This window comes from Podarcis erhardii (assembly GCF_964252035.2).
Source record: "Podarcis erhardii genome assembly, chromosome: 6".
NCBI lineage: Eukaryota > Metazoa > Chordata > Lepidosauria > Squamata > Lacertidae > Podarcis > Podarcis erhardii.
Window position 1 is genome coordinate 26,763,924 of NC_138510.1, and position 23,390 is coordinate 26,787,313.

Genomic DNA, 23,390 nt, shown 5'->3' on the forward strand with positions numbered 1-23,390 from the left:
AAACATCTGACATTTCAGTGTAGTAAAGTATATTTAAAAATTATTTGCAAAATATGGGTAGATAACTTTTCAAAATGAGAGCAAGAGCATCAAGTGATACTGAGAATAATCCTAGTACTTTTTTATTTTTAGGATAATCCTAGTTCTGATCCAATATCACCATTTGAACAGAGTGCTGTAGGTCTCGTTTATAATTATATTTTGGGAATTATTCATGTTCTTATGCATTGCATTGTATTATACTTTTGGATGTCCCATGATCACAAGGCAGTTGTGTTCTATGTTATAAATCAAGCACACCTAGGGGTTTTCTTTCTGTTTTCCAATGTATTTCTTGTCAATAAAAATTTGGTGCAGTGCAAACAAATATTCTGAAAGTGTGGCCCAGAGAAAAAAGGTCGAGAACCACTGTCCTAAACCTTTCTGGACAGCTTGCTTACCAGATTTTTTAAAAGCATGCTTTTCCATCACCATTGTGATCATTTGTGCCATTACGCTGCAGACCTCTTCCACCCATGTTTTTGGGGGGATTTCTCTTCACATGGGTTGAAGAGGAAGAAGAAGGTATTATCTAGCTTTTAAGTATTTCAATGCTAATTCGTGCCCTGTTACTTCTTCCTCCCCATCTCCGATAGGTGGAAATTCAACCATTCCCTGTACAGTCTCCATTTTAAATTCTAACACCTTTGCTCTTGTCCTCTGTTGTGTCACTCTTACAAAATACTTCCAGTATGTTGTGTACAGTATTATTACTGTTTTTCAGGTGTGTGCCTTCATCTTATTTGCCAGTGGACAAACTTGCTCTGATGTTACATCTGCCCACTTTTAGTTTGCTTTTTCCTACTGTGCAGGCAGACCTCCCCCCTACCAGAAGACATCCATTCTTTCATTCTGTCTCAAATTATCAGTTGGCTGGAAGCCAGCGAAAGATGCTGATGATTTAACAATGCTATTATTTAGCTGTCAGAGGCCTTTTAAAACCAGCATCTAGCTTGATAATACCTGTGATTGACCAGTGACCAGGCTTGCAAAGCCATTGAAAATGCCTGCAATCAGCTGTTGCTCAATCAGGGGCATCTCCAAAGACCATGTGTGGGTTGCAATTATGAAGCTGTGGGGTAAGCCTGAATTCCTTAGTTCAAACCTTCTAAGGGACCTGAAGAACAGCAGTCTGTGAAGCTGCACATTTTTAAAAGGATGCTTTTGAGTGTGCAAACTGCTACGAAGTCAAGCAATTTTGTGATTGCCTTGTGAAATGATTCAGTGTTCTTTTTAAAAAGAGGTCTACTGTTCGCTCGGCTGGTGCTACCCCTGAGGGCTCCTGAAATGTTTTTGAACGCAATCAATAGTGTTCTTTACCATGCATGGTTTTGGACCTGTAAGCGTTAAAATAAAAATAAAAACCCAGTATTGTGAAACTTTTTAAATGAGCGCTATGCATATTTAGAGGTCTTTCAGCCGAATAACAAACAAAATTAGGACCGAGGGCATAATCTAAACTCCTTCCCATCAGCCGGATTTATGGATACTCTTGCATTGCAGCTCTGATTCTCACAATGGCCATGGTGGAGAGTTGGGCAGCAGGATGGTCTTTCCTGGTCCTTACATAATAACTGCATCAGTTCCAGGATCCAGGGCTGACTCAGCCTTCCCTGCCCTTGGAACACCTTATTTCTGGGCTTACCACAGGCTACCATGGGTGGGCAGCCCACCCATTGCTTGTCTGTCCACCTGCACATTTGCTCAGTGAAAGGGGGAAGTCAGGGTCAAAGGGAAGTCAGTTTAGCCAGGAAAACTGGGGAAGGGGAGGGAGAACACCCTCTGCTTAATCTAACCTTTCCAGCCCAGTGGAAGTGGAGGTGGATTTCTCTGGTAACCCTGAGAATGTATATAAGCTGTATATAAATGTATATAAACGTTTAACTCAGTGCAGTAGAGCAAGATTGCAACCGTTTGAGTAAGTCAAATAAATATGAACACATCTCTGTTTTCCTCAGTTCAAAGTTTGCACACTGACACATCTTGACCCTGTCCTTTAGGAAGAGTTTGCAAAGATGTATCAGAAGGGCAACATTTCAGCCCATGTGCCCCAAAATCTCATAGAACTTGAAGCAGTTGTAACAGATACTGGTGACTCTGGGTACTAGAGATAAGTTTTCTATGCTGACCTCTTGTCTGGCATCACCACCACCATTATTTTGATTCATGTGTTTTGGTATATTTTAGTTGTGCAGTGGGGCTCCTCCCCTCCCTCATGCACCTCTTGTGATTGGCTAGGGAACAGGGGGTCGAAAGAGATCCCAGAGCAGTGTGCAGGGGAAGGAAAGAAAGGATCAATCCATCTGGCAGGCCGAAATGCTTTCCCTGATGGAACAATTGCCTTCTTGAGATGCTCGATTCTTCCTCTTCATTTTTATTTGCTTGTTTGCTACATTGCTAAATCCATTACCTCAAATACTGGGGTCATGGAGGCATCCATATATTTTAATGGGAAATTCCATTGTTTCAAAGCTGTGTTGTTATGTTTATGTTTGTAATTAAAACCTCTCTCTTCTCTAAAGGTTGTCAATGATTACACCTGTTGAGGGTAGAAACATCAACTGTTGGAACATTGCGGATGCATTAAGCCACACATTATTCAGTCACAAAAAAGATTAAGCAGCATATCAGTTGATGTATTTGTTGCTCGGAATCAAGGGGGGGAGAGAGTTCAGCTGCACTCAGCTCATGCTTGCAGACTTTTCATAGGCACCTAGTTGGCCAATTTGAGAGCGGGATGCTAGACAAGATGGGGCTCTGGTCTGATACAGTGGGGCTTTTCTTTTGTTCTTACCCTGCTTGGGGAAAGGTAAAACTGCTTACTGGAGTTGTCTTGCTTTAGTAATTCCTATCCTAATCCAACAGGCAGGAACAGTAGACCCCCTCCAATCTGGCTGCGTGGAAGAAAGGAAATAGGTATTGGGTTATCTGCATACAGAACTGGTGTGAACCGAGTTGTTACAGTTCCATTTACTATACTTTCCCCAGTAGTTTTGTGGACCCAAAATGTACCATGTGAACCAGTATGGCCAGTGGAAGTAGATTAAAGCACAACATGAAATAAACAGATGTTTTGCAGTTAGGAAAGTGATGGGGAAATGTGTTGAAAAGTGTGGAACTAAATGATTTAACAGGAAGATGCCTTAACAGCCTGTAAGCAAATCAGCACAAATGCTTATTGTCATATAACATCCCTGCAAACAAATCAGATAGCTCAATAAGGACTGGATATATCTGTAAGCTTTGTGCAAGGAAATCATGACAAATGTTAAATAGATCATTTGGAGGATCCCCTAGTCCAGGAGGCTCTCTTCTGCCCTCATGTTAATGGTGTCTATTTTGAAGCCAAGTCAGAACAAGAGTAGAAGTTGGAAGCAATGCTTAATGTCAAATATTCTTTGGACAACAAATTTCTATCAACTTGACTCTCATTATAGGTTCCATAGTTTGACCTGTTGTAATTGGTCTGCTCTTATATTTCTGTATTCTGGCACTCAATGACCATTACCCATTGAAAATACCTTGGTGAATTCTTCTGACGCCATCATTTAAGAATTGCCAAAGAAGGCTTTTTGGCATTGCCATCATCATCCCAAATTAACTGCACTGTTGAAAGAACATTTTTGTTAATGTAATTTATTGCTGTTTCCAGTTGAGCAATCCTTTCATTTCTTCTTTATTATATTTCTAATAAAAAATGAAATGAACAGGTTCTCTTTGTCCTCTGTTTTATCACAAAGCATTGCCAATGCAGTGTTCCTGTTTGGATGATAAATTGTGTAGGCCCTTCAGTAAGTAGATTTGTGTGTTGAGGTTTGTTTGGTTTTTATCATTTGAGAATAGTATCCATGTTTTTTTTCTGACACAAGTCTATTGATTAGCTTCTTTACGGAGCAAAGGGGAGGTGCCTTCAAGCACACCAAAGTTTGAAATTACTCCTTAAAATGGTCCCACCCCCTTGTAATTCAACATTAGGGGGATTCTTTTTTCAGCCCAGGGGATGCATTCCCTTCTGACCACCTTGCAAGGGGCACATACTAGTAGTGGGTGGGACAGAGGCAAAAGTAAATGGAGCAGTAACTTTTGTACTGTAGGATACTTTCTGCACCCACCTACCTCTATATCATCCATCTAGACAAGCAAGAGGCATTATTGGTAGTTCAAGGACACATTTCAGCCAGGCAAAAACACTTGTGCTCCAAGCAGAATCAGTGAGGTGTGTGACCTGAGAAGACAGAGTGTGGTCTGGGGCGCATTTTGAGGGCCAGAGACAGAGAGACCTGGGGGGCTGTGTTTGGCCCCTATTCCTGAGGTTCCCCACTTCCCTAAGTGATACGAGCTCAATTCAAAGTGTTGGTGCTGACCTTTAAAGCCCTAAATGGCCTCAGCCCAGTATACCTGAAGGAGCATCTCCACCCCATAGTTCTTCCCGGACACTGAGGTCCAACTTTGAGGGCCTTCTGGCAGTTCCCTCACTGCGAGAAGCGAAGTTACAGGGAACCAGGCAGAGAGCCTTCTCGGTAGTGGCGCCCGCCCTGTGGAACGCCCTCCCATCAGATGTCAAAGAAAGTAACAACTGTCTGACTTTTAGAAGACATCTGAAGGCAGCTCTGTTTAGGGAAGCTTTTAATATTTGAAGAATTACTCTACAGTGGAACCTTGAGTTGCGGATGTAATCCATCCTGGAGGTATGTCTGCGCATGCATACAGTTCAATTTAGCCCTTCTGCGCATGTGCGAGCAGCGAAACCCAGTAGTAACGGTTCCAATACTTCCAGGTTGCCGTGGGGCACAACTTGAAAAGACATAACCTGAAGCAGATGCAGCATGAGGTATGACTGTATTTTAATATTTTCTTGGAAGCCACCCAGAGTGGCTGGGGAAACCCAGCCAGATGGGTGGGATATAAATAAATTAATAATAATAATATCACAATAGTTTTTAGGTGCTGGAAGTTAGGTTTGTGCCAGAGTCATTTCACCTGCATCCTGTTAAATGTGCATTTGGTACTCTGGTGTCTATAATGATTTAGCTTTTAAGCAGTGTGGCAGCTGAAAGGTGATACGGAAGCAGCCTCAACTGGGGTCCTTCTTGGTGGCTCATTTCTTCAGCTGTCATCTGCAGGAACACAGTCATGTAATCTTAATGAACAATGTGCAAAGCCATTAAAAACTCAATTATGGCTTTCTTTTTTACTGTAGACATGAGAAAATGCAATCATAAAGTGCTGATGTGTAAACACAATAGGCACCATCTGCTACCAAGTACGATTTTGGCTCTGAAAAGAGGATATATGTTGCAGATGCATCAATAATAGGAGGCTTATCAAGGCATCATTATGCATCAGGGAGGGGGGGAAATGAAATTTATGAGCATCTAGGGAGCACTTCGTGGTTTAATCCCCCAATTTTAGTGATATATTCAATAACTGTAGCAATGCAAGGACCAGTTTAAGCTTCATTTTTTTTTAGTATATATATTTAAAAGAATTCATGTTTTTCTTAATTCTGATGATCTAAGCATATATTAAAATTATATATTTTAAAAATCTTGGTGAAACTGGGAGCAACAAATATTAATTAAGCTAACCTGTTGATCAAACCACATAAATCAGGCAGACTTGATATCAACTTGCTTGAAAGACCATGTGCCCCTGTGTCTACATTAATAAGTACAAAAACCCTGGCCTTTCACAGCATGCAAAATATCTCCTTTCCTCATCTGTAGGATTATATTGTCTGTAACCCTGACATGTTTGCAAATTTGAAGATGAAAATAGCAAATGGCAATATGGATGGATGAATGTTTAATTTAGGGAGGAAAATGATAAAACACAGATATAAGGTTGGCAGTGTTCCAGAAAACGAGCAGTGCTGGAAATATGAAGAGAAATAATATTTGATGTTATTCTCTGGTTCCTTTCTTCATTCAGATAGAAAGAAGTTCAGGTGATTCTTAATAGCAGCAAAATGATTGTTTATAATATAACCATTCAAGTTTGGCCAAAGTTTTCTTCTATGGCTGCAACTTTAAAGGCATGTTTGCCAACCAGTCGCATTCAACAATATGGCCATATTATATGAATGCATTTGGGAATGGGAATGGGTTCCCTACACTAACTCTGTCACTTATGCATGTTCACAACTTCTGAAATAATCCTTCATGCATAATCAGCATGCAACATGATGGCGCTGGTCTGTGTCCATGGTCAGAGGCTATAATCCTTTGGAATATCAGTTGCTGGAAACCACAGGAGGGGAGTGCACTTTTGTGCTTGAGTCTTGCTTGTGGGTTTCTCACAGGCATCTGGGTCGCCACTGTGAGAACAGCATGCTGAACTACATGGGTCATTGGGGGTCATCACTGGGGGGATGACAAAATGAGCTTGTTATTTTTAAATGGGCTCACAAAACCTTTTAGGAGTGATGTGTTGGCTTAGGCGCCTGCAGATTCCACACAGCCTGAAACGGCAATGTGGGACTTGTGTCTGCCTACTTCCTCTCCCTCAGCTGCCCCACAGCTGAGGGGGAGGTGGCAGAGAGGCTCCAAGCGTTGGAGAGGCTCACCCTGCTCCCATGGGTGGATCACCCCTCCCCCATCGACAGCTTGCTTCGTCCCCACAGATGGATTGCCCTGCCCCCGGCTGCAGGACACGCCCCTGCACTAGGCACCCAAGCGGCTAGCTACACCGCTGCCTGATCCTTCTTTATGTTCTTAGTAGTGGGCTAGATCCAGGCCAGTTTCAAGGGTGTATGAATGTAGTGCTCCAAGTCTCTGTACATGGCCCATGTGACTTCTCCCAAGTCCCTCTACCCAGGCTGCATCCTCTTGTCTGATTGGAATGTGTTCTTAAACCATGGCAATGTTTCTTGCTTGCCTCAGTAGAGGACAAAGGATGGTATATTAGATCGGTACAGTCATACCTCAGGTTACAGACACTTTAGGTTGCGCAATTTTGGGTTGCGCACCGCGCTGAACCCAGAAGTACCAGAACAGGTTACTTCTGGGTTTCGGCTGTTGCACATGCACAAAAGTGCAAAATCGTGACCCGTGCATGCGCAGACGCGGTGCTGCGGGTTGCGAACACTGCAGGTTGCGAACGTGCTTCCCGCATGGATCACATTCGCAACCCGAGCATCCACTGTACTATTGTCCTCCATATTTTAGGTGGTGGTGGAGGGTTGAATCTTAAATTCAGTTCTCCACATTTCTGCTGGAATTCACATTTAAAAAAATCCTCATGGAAATGATTCAGCATTTCATTTCATTTCATTTTTCTTCATTTCATTTTCCTAAAAAGTATACATTGCTTGGTTGTAAAAAAAAAACCCAACAACCCTCAAAGCCAACCCTCAAATCGAGAAAAATTTACAACAATACTATAAAACACACAAAAGTTAAAGTACCAAAACAGATTAAAATTCCCTCAGCATTTCTAAGCATCTGGGTAGGATAGTCTAAACCAGAATGTTTTTAGCAGATGCCAAAAAGAGTACAGTGAAGGCACTTGCTTGATATTGTCATTTTTATTGAAGCTTTTTCATAACACAGTACAATAAAAACACTATTCTAAATTACACACACACACACACACCACCCTTGTCTCATACAGTGCCTTCTTGATATCAATAGGCAGGGTGTTTCAAAGCATAGATGCTGCCACACTGAATGATTGAGTTCTTATAAATGCAGAACAGGAATTATGTGGTACTTCTAGGAGTGCTAATTCCACCATTCGATTCGATTAACCAGAGTGCACGGAAATGCCATTTACCTTCCCACCACAGGGGTACCTATTTATCTCCTTGCTCCTGGTGTGCTTTCAAACTGCTAGGTTGGCAGGAGCTGGGACAGAGCAACGGGAGCTCACTCCGTTGCAGGGATTTGAACCACCGACCTTCTGATCAGCAAGCCCAAGAGGCTCAGTGGTTTAGACCACAGCACCGCCTGCGTCTCAACATGATTAACATCCTTCATCGTAAGTGGCAAGTGGCTAAATGGCATTGGTGATATTTGTACTGGGGACTTGCTAATTTTCCACAGCTTGGTATCTTAGGTATTTAGGGTGTTGATTTATTGATTGACTGAGAGATTAAATTTATATCCCTTCCTCTGAAAGAACCCAAGATATCATAAATGGCAAAATTCAGGCCTGAATATTTAACTCGGAACCCCAAGAGCACAACCCTATCTGCTAGAAACAGAAGTTATTTTCACTGGATCTTAAATCATCTTGTAGGATATTTTAACTTTGGGATTTGGATTCAGAGCATAGTTACTTAAAGCATTAGCTAATAATGTAATATTTTTAAAAATCTAAAACTACCGTTCAACATAAAAACAGTAAAGAAAATCATTAAAATAAAAAGACAGTATAAAACTAGTAAAAATATAGTATAAAAGCATATAAAATAGTAATTTGGGGGATTTAAAAGTTCCCAAAGGCTAAAATAAGTACAGATAAAGATTTTTCTTAAGATGGTGTCTGCTCCAGATTAGTTTTTCATAGATGAATGCAGACTGCTCCCAGAGTACTTTGCTTGCTGTAAAACTGCTCCCCAGGTCCTGGAATATGTGATTTGGACTTTGGCCAAGCATCTATATGATGTGGTAAGCTCATTCATGCTATTCCATTTAGCTGGGCTCTTCTCTTGAGAATCTGCATATTTTCTCTTGTCTAAAGGATGCGGTGTTGATTGTTAGGAGATCAAGCAAGACTTCACATGCTTTTCCTCCACACCCAGAGTGTTCTCTTTGTATGCAAGTATGCACACTCATTCTCTCTCATCTCCATTTCTGCTGCCCATTGTGTCTATATTTGGCATGATCCATTTTAAAACAGGGAGAGTCACACACATTTCTGTTGTGTGTAATTGCAAAGCAGTGGAAAAGCTTATTTGGGCAAATGCTGCCAGTGTCTCCTCCTCTAAGCCTACTACATATGGCTGCTCATTGATCAGAAATGATCAGAATGTTTATCCGGCTCATCTGGGTGTCTGTCACACTGCTGCAACATGGCATACAAAAGAAAAAGTGAGGGGTGGGGGACCCTAACTTCAATAGGTTACTAGTGAGGCAAGCTTTCCCAGATTCAATCTTCTATGAACTGCATGGGGGCCAGCAGAGAGATAACGTTTGTAGCATGACTTGGCAGCTGCATCGGAACTGAGAATGTCAAGAGGGCTGCATTTGATTAAAAATTACTATGCCTGACTGCTGAAATAGATATTCTTTCTTCTCTTTCTCTGCCCCCCTCTCCCAATCTCTTATTACTTTTGCTAGTTTTCCTCAAGGCATGTGTGCACACATCCACAAAGCAGATCTTTTAAAGAGAATTAAACCAACAGTTCTCATTATTTTTATTGCTAGAGAGGAGTGTTTTTTGTCACATCGCTGCAGCCATGAAAGGGAGAATTTTAAATGCCTTTCTCAAAATATGCTTCTGTGGATTCCCATAGTTGTATTTTGTGTGTGTGTTTGTGTGTTTGTATGAGAGAGAGACTAAGAGAGAAGGTCAACTGTGCGTATGGGTTGGAAAACAGCTACAAATGTAACTCTAGCAGCATGGTGGGATGGACTGTGGAATACAACCCTTATGAAGAAACTAATGAAGCATATTAGAGCACTCAGGAGCACGAAGAATAAATATGGTTTTGAACCTGTATAGTACAGTTTTGAACCTGTATAGTACCTACGGTATTTATTCAGTACACTGTTGCCCCCTCACCACCAGCTACCCATTGCTTACTCTGTTTTTAATATTGTAAACCACCCTGAAACCTTAGGGTGAAGGGCAGCTAAAATAATAATAATAATAATAGTAATAATAACAATAATAATAATAATAATAATAATAATAATAATAATAATAATGCTGCTGCCAAGGCTATTTTCTTTAACAAGAGGAGAATACGTGCTAGATGATGCTAGGTGGAGCATCACAAGGTGATTTAACGTCCTTGGAATTGATCGGTTAATAAGTAGCAGGGTGTTGATCTGATTCAGTTAGGATGTAGAGGAGATTGGCTTTTATATGTCCCCAAATTCAATTGCTTGGGGCCTTAGAGGATAGGATACCCTCCTACCCTTCTTTCCTTTCAATTCAGGGTGGAAGCCAGTCAGGTTGGTACAGAATTCCTGTCTATGATTGCCAGCATTAGCAGCTATAGACAGATAAGAGACTCAGCTACATTTGTCAATACAGTGGTACCTTAGGTTAAGAACTTAATTCGTTCTGGAGGTCTGTTCTTAACCTGAAACTGTTCTTAACCTGAGGTAGCACTTTAGCTAATGGGGCCTCCCGCTGCTGCCGTGCTGCCACTGCACGATTTCTGTTCTCATCCTGAAGCAAAATTCTTAACCCGAGGTACTATTTCTGGGTTAGCAGAGTCTGTAACCTGAAGTGGCTGTAACCCAAGGTACCACTGTACAGCGATTTGAATGTGTTATAAGCATGCAACACCAGATGGCACCAGAGAGCACAAAACATTTCTATAGAACTTTTACATAAGTTTTTCTTTTCCTTTATCATAATGTTTTAATTTCTGACTTATTTATAGTGGGTTTTTTCCTGTGTGTAGATCCATCCAAGGTGGATAATGGCAGACAAAGCGTGAGAACAAAAGGGAGGCAATCAGACAACAGAGCTTGGAACAGAACATAGCGGCCACTACTTTAAACTTTAAGTTTAGCGAGACATAAACAAACCAACAATTTCAAATGGGTTTTTCCCCTTTTCCCCGAAACAAACCATAACGAACATCCATCAGTTTGCCAGTTTGGACAACACAACAAGCTGTGGATGGTTAAGCAAAAACAGAAGTGAAAGCTTCTGAGATTCTCCTTGCGTCTCTGCTAGAGAAGGAGAGGGAATGCACAACCTGCAAGGTCATTTAGTGTAATGTCTGAATGCGGCCAGTGCAGAGTTGGATTTAGGGCAGTGCGATTGGTTCCATTGCACTGGGTGCTGAGTCTGGCGGGCACTGCAGGGCATTGCAACTATGACTTAGTGAATTGAGTAGAAGGCAAGAAATGAGGGGGCACCAAATTTATGCTTTGCATAGGGTGCCGCTGAAATCTGAAAGATCCAAGTCTGCCCCTGGCCCATGTCTCAGATAAAGTTTTATTGGAATAGAATTATGATCCCCACCTGATTCTGGACACCCAGTAAAAACTGTAGCCAGATTGGGACTTAGGTGTGGCACCCCCTGACAGTCAATAGGCACATTGCAAGCTTGCAAAAAAATAAAATGAAGAATTTAAACCAGAAGCTTCTGTCGCAGCTCATCCCAACACTTTCCTTCCTTCAGTTTTTTTTTACTTTGCCTCGCAGAAAGTGGTCATTTGTTCATGAGACTCCTGGTGTTGTCCTTCCAAACTGGTTATTTCCTTGTTTCTTTTACCTTTTGTGGAATTTCTTTGTGTGTTTAGCCTCATTTTTAGTTATTCTCAGCACTCCTTCCCCCACTCCGGTGTTTTCACGCTGATTTCTTGAGACCTATTCATTTGTTGGTTTCCTTCTCTACAGTCGCCCTAGACTCTATATTGTCCATTACATTGCTGACTTCATCCATAGTAGCCTCTGGATTCCCCCCCCCCTCCAGCTTTTTGCTCAGTATAGGTAAAGCTTTTCAAACCTCTAGTCATTAGCTCTCAGTGGGAGGTTAGACAGTTTCCCGTGTTTTTGCTAACAATCACCTAATGATCGGCTATTGTTCAAACAGCTTCTTTTCCTGCGCTTAAATGGAAAGGCACAGAAGAAATGCACACTCTCCTGCCAGGAGCGAATTGCAGCAGCAAAATTACAGCCCGTAAATGCAATAGACAATATTACATGTAGTTCTCCATCTACCCAAGATTTGACTCCAGCCTTCCCCACCATGGTTCAGGAGCAGCACATGCCACTTTCAACTCTGTTAGGCAAATCTTCCCAGCTTACCAGCCTCTCCTGCCCCATCTCTAGGGGAGTTATATACAGATCATCTCAGAGCTAGATCAGGTGGTCCCATGAACTCCCCTCATTCTGGCATCAGCTCTGAGAACCGATTGCAGCTGGGGAGGCGTAGCCAGGAAGTTGACCAGATAAGGGATGGGACTGCCCACCTGGCACAATAGAGGGTGTAACCTACCTGGGAGTCCTCAGTCGGCTCCAGAGCTTCTCCCGCCCTACCCTCCCTTAGCTTAGGACATTTATTGCAGGTTAACAGCTTCTTTACAGGTATGTGGGCGTTGCTACAGTCATTGATGGTTGCTGTTGAAGGACTGGGAAGGAATTTTCCTGCATTGGCAGGTTTCGCCTTCCCCGTAGCAAAACGCCACAACTTTGGCAGTTTCAGGCCTTGGGTGGAATCCGTTAGTCTATCTTCCCTAAATTTGGGGGGGGGCGTGAAGTGGTGACACCCCCTGGGTAGTCCCAGGGTTCCCCGTTAAAGGGGTTGTGTTGAGGGGAGTCACTGGCCATACGCTGAAAGGTTGTTAGTGCTCTCACTCTGTGTTGCAGCAAAATGGGGGGGGGGCAGTCTCCCTGCTTAAACATACGTCTTCCAGAGCCAGCCCAAACCCCAGACAGATTGATTAATCCTGATGTGCCCCAGATCCCTGGCTGGGGACTGGGAGGGATAAACACCCAATGCCTAAGCCAAGGTCTTCCATATCTGAAAATTTAATAAGTTGTGGTCAATTTTAATCCCATAACACATTGTCAGGACTCATTATTCCACCTGGGTGTCACCTAGGGTCAGGGCACGCAATACAGAGCAATGCGGTTTGGTCTCAGCCTGGAGAGCATTCACCAAGGTAGTGGTAGCCCTTGTTTCACACATCCACCTTCAGTGTATATTGCCTTTTCTTTACCTTGATAACATACTGATTGCCTCTGCATCAAACAAGAGGAGATCTTTATGTGAGCCTATCAGCCTTCTAGGATCACAACTTCATGATCAACTACAAGAAGGGCCTTCTCTTCCCTTTTTGCCAGTTGATTCATCTAGGAGGCGTCAAACAACTCAAGCCAGTGTGGTGTAGTGGTTAAGAGCGGTAGACTCGTAATCTGGGGAACCGGGTTCGATTCCCCGCTCCTCCACATGCAGCTGCTGGGTGACCTTGGCCTAGTCACACTTCTTTGAAGTCTCTCAGCCCCACTCACCTCACAGAGTGTTTGTTGTGGGGGAGGAAGGGAAAGGAGAATGTTAGCCACTTTGAGACTCCTTCAGGTAGTGATAAAGCGGGATATCAAATCCAAACTCTTCTTCTTCTTCTTCAAGCGGAGACAATTACATTATCTCCAGAAAAACATAACCAATTCTTTCAACTGTGTCCTCCATCCTACCCCATCATGCTATCATTTTAATGCTGTTGTCAAAGATGCTACGGCTAATGATACTTGCCCTACCAATGGCGTTGTGGGGCAGACTTTGCTCATATCCCAGTAAATGGCTTCTCTTGCACCATCAGACATCCATTCACAAGTGCTTTTATGGGGTCTCCAGAAAAGTCTGTTAAACTTACTGTGAAAGGTATTTCTGGATCCCATAAAAGCTGCCACCAGAGCCCACTCACGCTGTCAGCAGCTGTTTATTTTGTGGCACCTCACCACTTTTTTGCCGATAGATTCTCCGTCATACTTCTTTACCTTTCCTACCAGAGTGTCTCAGTGAATTTTTAAGGCAACCTCTCCTGTTAAAAGCCATCTTACATGCTCTTCTGATACTGAATCTCCTCATTTTCTGGCTTGTTATTGAAAAACTGGAAAAGGAAGGAGCGGGAAGGAGCTAAGATGGCAGCTTCCTGTTCTTTATTTTATTCTTTGCTCGCTTACAATGTTACCTATTGACTGCCGGGAGGTGTGAAACCTAAATCCCAATCTGGTGGCTGCTTTTTACAGGATCCAGGAATACCTTGCACGATAAGTATAATGGACTTTTAAAAAACCGCATTAGAGAACACACTGTCCCAAAGAAGAGACAAAAGTCAAGACAAGGGATTGGATTTGGTGGACTTTTCTTGCTTTGAGGTTCTTAAAATAGCTGTTCTTAAAAGGTTGCTTTACAAATGGCAATACTTTTCAGTATGAATCATTTCCCTTCTTGCTGTGCTACAGCAGTGCTATCTGTATGACACACTGGAACTGAGTTTTTGTTGATCAGAGTCTCAGCAGCTGTTACAGCATCCAGTCTCTAACTCTTTTGCTTAAACCAAACAGAACTAAAAGTTAATATTTGATCGTAAAACTAGTAACACTTCCCTGTGTGGCCTGCGTTGTGTTAATCATAGAATCATAGAATCATAGAGTTGGAAGAGACCACAAGGGCCATCGAGTCCAACCCCCTGCCAAGCAGGAAACACCATCAGAGCACTCCTGACATATGGTTGTCAAGCCTCTGCTTAAAGACCTCCAAAGAAGGAGACTCCACCACACTCCTTGGCAGCAAATTCCACTGTCGAACAGCTCTTACTGTCAGGAAGTTCTTCCTAATGTTTAGGTGGAATCTTTTTTCTTGTAGTTTGGATCCATTGCTCCGTGTCCGCTTCTCTGGAGCAGCAGAAAACAACCTTTCTCCCTCCTCTATGTGACGTCCTTTTATATATTTGAACATGACTATCATATCACCCCTTAACTTCCTCTTCTCCTGGCTAAACATGCCCAGCTCCCTTAGCCGTTCCTCATAAGGCATCATTTCCAGGCCTTTGACCATTTTGGCTGCCCTCCTCTGGACACGTTCCAGTTTGTCAGTGTCCTTCTTGAACTGTGGTGCCCAGAACTGGACACAGTACTCGAGGTGAGGTCTGACCAGAGCAGAATACAGTGGCACTATTACTTCCCTTGATCTAGATGCAATACTCCTATTGATGCAGCCCAGAATTGCATTGGCTTTTTTAGCTGCCGCATCACACTGTTGGCTCATGTCAAGTTTGTGGTCAACCAAGACTCCTAGATCCTTTTCACATGTACTGCTCTCAAGCCAGGTGTCACCCATCTTGTATTTGTGCCTCTCATTTTTTTTGCCCAAGTGCAATACTTTACATTTCTCCCTATTAAAATTCATCTTGTTTGTTTTGGCCCAGTTCTCTAACCTGTCAAGGTCGTTTTGAAGTGTGATCCTGTCCTCTGGGGTGTTAGCCACCCCTCCCAGTTTGGTGTCATCTGCAAATTTGATCAGGATGCCCTTGAGTCCATCATCCAAGTCGTTGATAAAGATGTTGAATAAGACCGGGCCCAAGACAGAACCCTGTGGCACCCCACTAGTCACTCTTCTCCAGGATGAAGAGGAACCATTGATGAGCACCCTTTGGGTTCGGTCAGTCAGCCAGTTACAAATCCACTGAGTGGTAGCATAGTCAAGTCCGCATTTTACCAGCTTCTTTAACTTTCCTTTCTTTATTTAATTCACAAGGAACAAAAATAACATTGATGCTCACTCAAAAATTGTGTTCATTTGAGTGATTAGATCAGAGACATGTACAAATTGACAATTCTAAATTGCAGGGACATGCACAAATTGATAATCCTTAATTACAGAGAGAAGTCATGCATTCAAATGGTGCATCAGAGTTGTGAAAGGGGCTACAAATGTGATTAAAATATAAGGAATTCAAACAGAGGGAGTGTCTAGGTAGCTGTTCCAACGTGGCTCCATTTGGTCTAAGGCTCTCCTTTCTACATCTTAAGCTGGTGAAACCCCATAGTAATCCATGGCCTGCTCAGTATTTTAAGCTGGTGAAACCCCACAGTAATCCATAGCCTGCTCAGTATTTTAAGCTGGTGAAACCCCACAGTAATCCATGGCCTGCTCAGTATTTTAAGCTGGTGAAACCCCACAGTAATCTATGACCTGCACAGCGGCTCATTGCTGCCGTCCGGTGGAGGAGTCACACTCCTTTGTGTGCCACTGTGCCTTGCTCCTTTCCAGTGATGTATTACAATACATTGGTACAATACAAAGCAATAAATTTAGATGTGTTATAAAGGCTGTCAGCTTCATACTGCTTGAAAATGCCACTGGGAGAGCCTGGCCACTTGGCAAGAGGTTTGTACAATGTGTATGCACTTCATGCTTGGTGTGGATATTTTACTGTCAGACAATTTGAAATCCAGGGTAGAAAATTTGAAAATAGTAATAAATAACCCTCTTTAAGTGATGGTGGAGGCAGTGGGTGCAAATTTATTTGCAGCTCCTGTAATTTTGATGTCTTCTTGTCTTTTTCAGATAAGTGTTGGCATAAAATAATAGGTTTTCAGTTCTTTGAGATGAATACCTGTTTTGTTTTCTGACTGCTGGGCAGATTGTTTAGAATTATTGGCTCTTCATCATACTATTGTTCCAAGGGAAGAGAAGGAAACCACTGACCTTTTTTTTCTCTGCTATTGTCCCTCTCTTTGTTTCACATTTATCTCCAGGCTCCTTCATGATGGTGAACAGCTCTGGGAGAGCATCTGGGCAAAAAGCTCACTTGCTTCTACCAACCTTGAAGGAAAATGACACACACTGTATTGACTTCCATTACTACCTGTCCAGTCGAGACCGTTCCAGCCCTGGATCGTTGAACGTTTATGTCAAGGTTAATGGTGGACCTCAAGGCAACCCTATCTGGAATGTGTCTGGGATTGTTACAGAAGGCTGGGTGAAGGTAGAACTTGCAATCAGCACATTCTGGCCACACTTCTATCAGGTGTGTTTGAGATTCCCCCATCCCTAAAAAGTTGCGTCAGATATTTTGTGATTACATCATATCATATCCTATCTATTCTGTGATAATAACCACTTCCCCTTTCCCCAGATACTACAGATAACTATCAATATGACCCTCATTAAATAACAGATAGTAGTACTCAGAATCGCACTCTGATTTAGCAGAGAGCAGCCATAGTATTTTCTTGGATTTGTCCCAATGCAAGTCAAGGAGTGTTGGCATTTCTGTAAAAACTAAGATAAATGCTAGAAATGTAATTCAGGTGTTTGCTTGCTTCACCAGACACCTGAATTTACATAGGAACACATTTACAAGTTTGTTGCTAATACAAATTTCAGCTTTAACAAACTGTTTTGTCGTGTTGTTGTTGTTGTTTGTTTGTTTTGCAGCAGAAACACTTAGGTGACATTTTTCTCACCATTGAGGGATACTGAGTACAATCGACACATGAAAACCCCGGGTGTAGGAGTGGTCAAATTTAGCCCCTTGCCCCTATACAGATAATTATATGGGGAATGTGGAGAACTACACTTACAGAAGCCTTGATGGAAAGTGCATGGAGAGACATGTCATGAAAATAGTAGCCATAGTCAAAACTGAGTATTCTTGAGGATGTGGGGGGCAGATGGAGAGAGAGTGTTTAGCTCTTTCTCTGACATGATCCTGACAAAAATGGCATCTCTGAAGCAGCTGTTTACATTAGAGCTCCCATTTGTGCCAATGAAATAAGTTGAACATTAATAGGATTTGTGCAGTTAACATCACATCTGGTTTGACACATAGCTGACCACTGTTATGTACTTAACAGCAAAGAGGTTGTCCTCTGCAAAGACGGATAAGAGGCAGGACTTTCTTCATCCAACAATTCCTCTCCCCTTGATTTCATCCCTTCTACTTCCTGTATCTGGAGCTATGATCCACTGTGTGGATATCATTTCTTAAATATACACACATCTGATACATTGCATGCATGGACTAACCCAGGCACCCCCAAACTTGGCCCTCCAGATGTTTGGGACTACAATTCCCATCATTCCTGACCACTAGTCCTGTTAGCTAGGGATGGTGAGAGTTGTAGTCCCAAAACATCTGGAGGGCCAAGTTTGGGGGTGCCTGCACTAACCTAATGAGAGCTGCTATCTAATATCCTGATGGGTCAGCTCAATCCAAAGGTCTTCTCTAATGTAGTTAATACTAATTGAAAATTACATGCATTGTGTATTCCACATGAAATAAATGTGGCTTGCTATTTATTGTGTTTCATTATATATATATATATCTATATCTATCTATCTATCTATCTATATATATATATATATATATATATATATCACTTCAAACATCCAGAGGCATCCTAAAGCAATTTACAGTGATAAAATACAAAATTCATTTTTAAAAAAAGTTATAAAACAAGATGATATAAGTGTTCATCAAAAGAAAAAAAGTAATCTAAAACAGAAAAGAATTTAACCCTTTCCACACAGAATGAACACCAGTATCCACCAAAAGCCCAGTCACCAGTGCTGTCCAGGAGCAGAATTACATTAAGGCAGGCTTCCTCAAACTCGGCCCTCCAGATGTTTTGAGACTACCATTCCCATCATCCCTGACCAATGGTCCTGCTAGCTAGGGATCATGGGAGTTGTAGGCCAAAAGCATCTGGAGGGCCAAGTTTGAGGAAGCCTGTTTTAAGGTGTCAAAAAGTAACATATGCATCAGGTCTGGCTAGCAGTACTGAGTACTTGTAAGCCCTGACACCGAGGATATTTAATCATTTTAGGTAGATGAGATTTCAGTGTTTTTCTTCTATGGTCAGCATATTCCCTTAATATGGTTTACCTTAGGCTACTCTTTTCATCTTCTCTCTAGTTGTTTCAATTTTGCCATGAATTTTCACATTGTCCCAGATTGTCACGACTCAGCTATGTTGGGACATCCCAAAGTCCCAAAGAATGACTAATGCTGCAGATTACATAAATCACTTGCAACAACTTAATACTTGCAGTAATATCTTTGAAAACTTGCCTAAATGGAAAGAAATATTGTGTGTTACATCAAATGCTTTTTTTAATTAGGCATATGCATATGAATTAGAAATGAGAAATGCATTCATTTCATTTCTGATTATTAATCCTTTAAGCATAATTATATTTTGACAGAACAGTGAAAGATTATAAATGAAATAAATGAGGAAGGTGACACAGTTTCATTTTAAACTGAAAGGGCTTCATTATTATTATTATTTTTAAAAAAAGTCTAATTCCAAACACAGAATATTTATAAATAAATTAACTTGGAAATGTTAATGTTTTTAAGAAGTTTTTCACAAGGTCAATTGGCAAACATTCCTCTGTTGCTATGAATTGAATGCCTCTAAAAGGTGAAGAAGGCAGGGAAGCATCATTGAGCATCAAAGGGGTTGCCATTTTGATATATCCCATGTTTCAACAACAGCAAAGCCACCTTCTGTGATACTTCCTTAGTGCTCTATTTAGGGTTCAGCTAGATGGGAGCTGTTATTGAAATCAAATTGGAGATAGTACTCTGTTCCAGTGAGTACCAACACAGACATACACACACACACACACATACATACACACACACACACACACACACACACACACACACTAATATCTTACAGATAACTTTATAAATTCAGTATTATTTTTAAAATATTACAGTTACCTATAAATATACTGAATAAGTATAATAAATATGCATTGCATATGTACATACATTGCATACATGTAAAATGTAAAATTGTCAAATTTATGATCTATTTCATATATCTCCTAATAACGAATATGGATTGACCAGATCTTGCCCTTTATCATTCCAACAAGCTCCATATTTCTGCAAAACTGTCATGGCACTATTTATCTTCTCTAATTAACTTTGTCAACCTAACCTATGGACAGATGGATAGTGACATGTTCTGCATGCCCAAATATGGCTCAGGTAGTTTATCCAAAGGTGTGCCCAGTGTGAAGTTTCCCTCCTTAAGTGTTGTATGCAGTATTTAATGACTCAACATAATTATACTATGAGCTTTGGCATTTTTAATGACACAGGAGGAGAATTTACAGGGCAGACATTTTGTTTGTGTGTTTCTTATAACACAGAGACTGTAACCTATCCCAGGGAGTAAGCCCCATTGAATTCAACAGGCCTTGTTCATGAGTAGACATGGTTAGGCACTGTTAGGCATAGTTCTGGCACTGAAATCCTTGGTTTTGTCTGTTTTTATTAGGATTTAACCCATTTAACTTGGCTTCATGCTTATGCTTAAGAACAAATCAGTGCGGTTCCTCCCCTGCCTCCCCCCAGGCTTCTTCCAAGTAGAAGTGTGATAGATATTTTCCGACATTATGTTCAGTGGAGACATATTGGAACAGGACAATGTTTGTATTTTTCTTCCCTGCGAATTAATGAATAAACCTTCGAAGGGTTAAATTGGCTCACTTATGAAAGCGATCAATATGTTGAGTTGTGAATCTCTGTCCCTGGATTCTGAACGTTTTCAGCTTCAGCCATGAGAGAAAGAATAGGCGAGAGATCCTTTCAGACAGCTTACTTAAGCAGCTTGTTTTCCCCCTGTGTATTTCAGGTGATATTTGAATCGGTTTCGTTGAAGGGACACCCTGGGTACATAGCTGTGGATGAAGTCAGAGTTCTTGCCCATCCATGCAGTAAGCATACTCCCCCCCTCCCTTTTCCTTCCTAACCGTAGTAATGTGTTACACTCGGCCTTGCATCAAGAGGAGTAATTCGCCCAATTCAATCAGTTCTGAAACATCTTCTTTTATCCTTTCCGAATGCTTACAGAGTGGAAGCAATCAACCCCGAATAAATACATAATTTATCAAGTTGTGCAACAGGCAGAACTGCTACAAATGTGCAGCTAGTGCCAAAATTCTAGTCCGTTATTAAGGAGATATAAAGCCCTGATTGTTAGCTCTGATTCAGGCCATTGAAGGAGAAGAATTGCAGGGTTCTGATGGTATCATATAGAAGTAAGTTAAAGGGGGAATTTTGGGATGTGGGGGAAGTTCTTTCATGTGCACACAACTAAGCAAATTAGTGCAACATTCACTCTGGAAGAAATGCCCTGGAGTATACTTTCTTTAAAGGAATGTAAATCTTTTCAGTGGCTCAATGAAAGAATTTAAAGAATATGTATCCCTTTCAAAGCACTCGATTCATACTGTGAAGCATAGAATAAGTCAAAAGATTGTTTCACTACATTCCCTCGGCTGTTGTATTTTGTACCAGCCGCTTTATCCATGGAAACACTCAATTAGGAATTTGTATCCATTTGTTGTTACAGATGTCCAATTCATAACATTCAGATGCAAACTCCCCCAAATCCAGGACTAATTCAGAGGTAACACTAGGGCCATTTTTGTGCTCATGGTACCTGCCTGGTATCTAGAAGCCAATAGAAAGCTTTATACTTGGGCCAGTGCCGTCACAATGAAGCATATTTAAGTCCTTCTAATTTCAACAGGCAAAAACTATGTAATATTCTTTTAGAGACTTGTGTAACTTAAAAGGGATAAATATGGAAGATTTTGGGATCCAAAGGTGCCTTCTAATTTCTGTTCATGCTTTATATTTATCTGTTTATTACATTTATATCCTGGCTTTCTGCCAGTCACCCAACACAGTCTACAATTTTAAATGCTAAAATACGTAAGTGTAAAGTTGACTGAGGAAGGGACAGGACAATTCCAGCAATGTTGTTAGGGACAGCATATATAAGGCATTTATGTTCTCTCAAAGTGCTGTTGTGGTTTCTTTTAATACTCACTTCCCCAGCATTGCTAGCTAGAAGAGAACTAGTTTGACTCATTATTCTCTTAAAAAACTTTTTGTCCTTTTGACTATCTGGTATTATACTATTGAGAGGGCCTTCTGGCGGTTTCCTCACTGCAAGAAGTGAGGTTACAGGAACCAGGCAGAGGGCCTTCTCTATAGTGGCTCCTGCCCTATGGAATACCCTCCCATCAGATGTCAAGGAAATAAACAACTATCTGACTTTTAGAAGACCTCTGAAGGCAGCCCTGTTTAGGGAAGTTTTTAATGTTTGATGTTTTATCGTATTTTTAATATTCTGTTGGGAGCAGCCCAGAGTGGCTGGGGAAACCCAGACAGATGGGTGCTGTATTATTATTATTATTATTAATAATAATAATAATAATAATAATGTGATTGTGTTTGAACTCAAAGTCATCAACCATTTTTCCTTTCCTTTCCTTTATTCATTTCTTCCTTTCGTTCCTTTTTAAAACTGTAGAGGACTCAGTAGCAGTAGCATTGCCATCAATTAAAAAAGGCCCATTTTGATACACTAAAGCTAAAAGGAATGGAAAGTACCAGCTGTCATAACGGTTTGCTGTAAATATTCTGCAAAAGCAGTATTGTTTTATATCAAGGCTTTTCCATTGCAGGTGACAGATGAATGACCCTGTCTCAGCCAACAGCTAGTACATCAATAAATTGTGACATGGATAAACTACCGGCCAGCTAAAAGGGATGGCATAACTCTCTTTGACTCTGCTGGCCAAGTGATACAGCTCACCAAATTGTAGCCGGCCTTTCATTGTGACAGAGCCTGCGAAGCTATGGTCCTCCATACGTTGATAGACTCCTCATTATTATCCATGATAATTGATCATGGTAGGGATGTGGGTGGCACTGTGGTCTAAACCACTGAGCCTTGGGCTTGCCAATCAAAAGGTCGGCGGTTCGAATCCCACAGTGGGGTGAGCTCGGTCCCAGCTCCTGCCAACAAAGCAGTTCAAAAGCACATCAAAGTGCAAGTAGATAAATAGGTACCGCTCCGGCGGGAAGGTAAACAGCATTTCCGTGCACTGCTCTGGTGTTGGTGTTCCGTTGCATCAGAAGCGGCTTAGTCATGCTGGCCACATGAGCCGGAAAAACTGTCTGTGGAGCAGACAAATGGCGGGTGCCTTGGTCTGTAAAGCAAAACGAACGCTACAACCCCAGAATCGTTTGCAACTGGACTTAACTGTCAGGGGTCCCTTTATCTTTAATTAATCATGGTGGCTGAGGCTGATTGGAGCTCCCCATTATGGGTTTCCCCCCGTTATAGCAAATGGCAGAAAAGGGGCTTAGAGGAAAAAGTTAAACCCTCCCTGTGCCAGTGCTGCAGCAATGATCTGATTGCAATGCTACAGAACTGGTCGATTCATGAGGCAAGGTGAGGTGACTGCCTCAGGTGTCACGATCCACAGGCACAGCAGATCCTGTCTCCAAGGAATTCATTGCCCAGTGCTACTGCCACAGCAACAGCTGTGTCATGCTCTTTGGGAGCTGGATCTGCTGCCACCTTGGTAGTGCCTCTCCACAAAATAGCCATTTTACAGAAGGAAAATTGGTGATGCTCAGGGCCTTTCCTCCCCAAAACCAGGCAAAGAACCTACGTGCAACGCAAAACAAATAAAACATCCAAAAAACCAAGGAACACTCCTGCAAAAAGAAAAGGCAGCACCCCTTCAAACAACAAAAATTCCAATTAATCTCTTTAAAGATATAATATTGGGATAGGCCTCAGGCCTTGGTGGGCACCACAGTGGGGTTATCTGAGGGTGTCCATGAGACCACATTGAGGACCCCATATATAAAGTCTCTATGCTCTGT

The 23,390-nt window shown here is 41.7% G+C and overlaps 1 protein-coding gene across 17 annotated transcripts in view; it reads left to right on the top strand.

The window, feature by feature from the left end:
- PTPRT (protein tyrosine phosphatase receptor type T) overlaps positions 1-23,390 on the top strand; it is a 621,336-nt gene that overhangs the window by 242,728 nt on the left and 355,218 nt on the right. For all 17 annotated transcript variants that reach the window (XM_081867470.1, XM_081867484.1, XM_081867480.1 and 14 more), the window contains exons 3-4: positions 16,435-16,706; positions 20,335-20,416. In XM_081867470.1, coding sequence (XP_081723596.1) covers positions 16,435-16,706; positions 20,335-20,416 — 354 coding nt within the window. The remainder of the gene's footprint in view (positions 1-16,434; positions 16,707-20,334; positions 20,417-23,390) is intronic.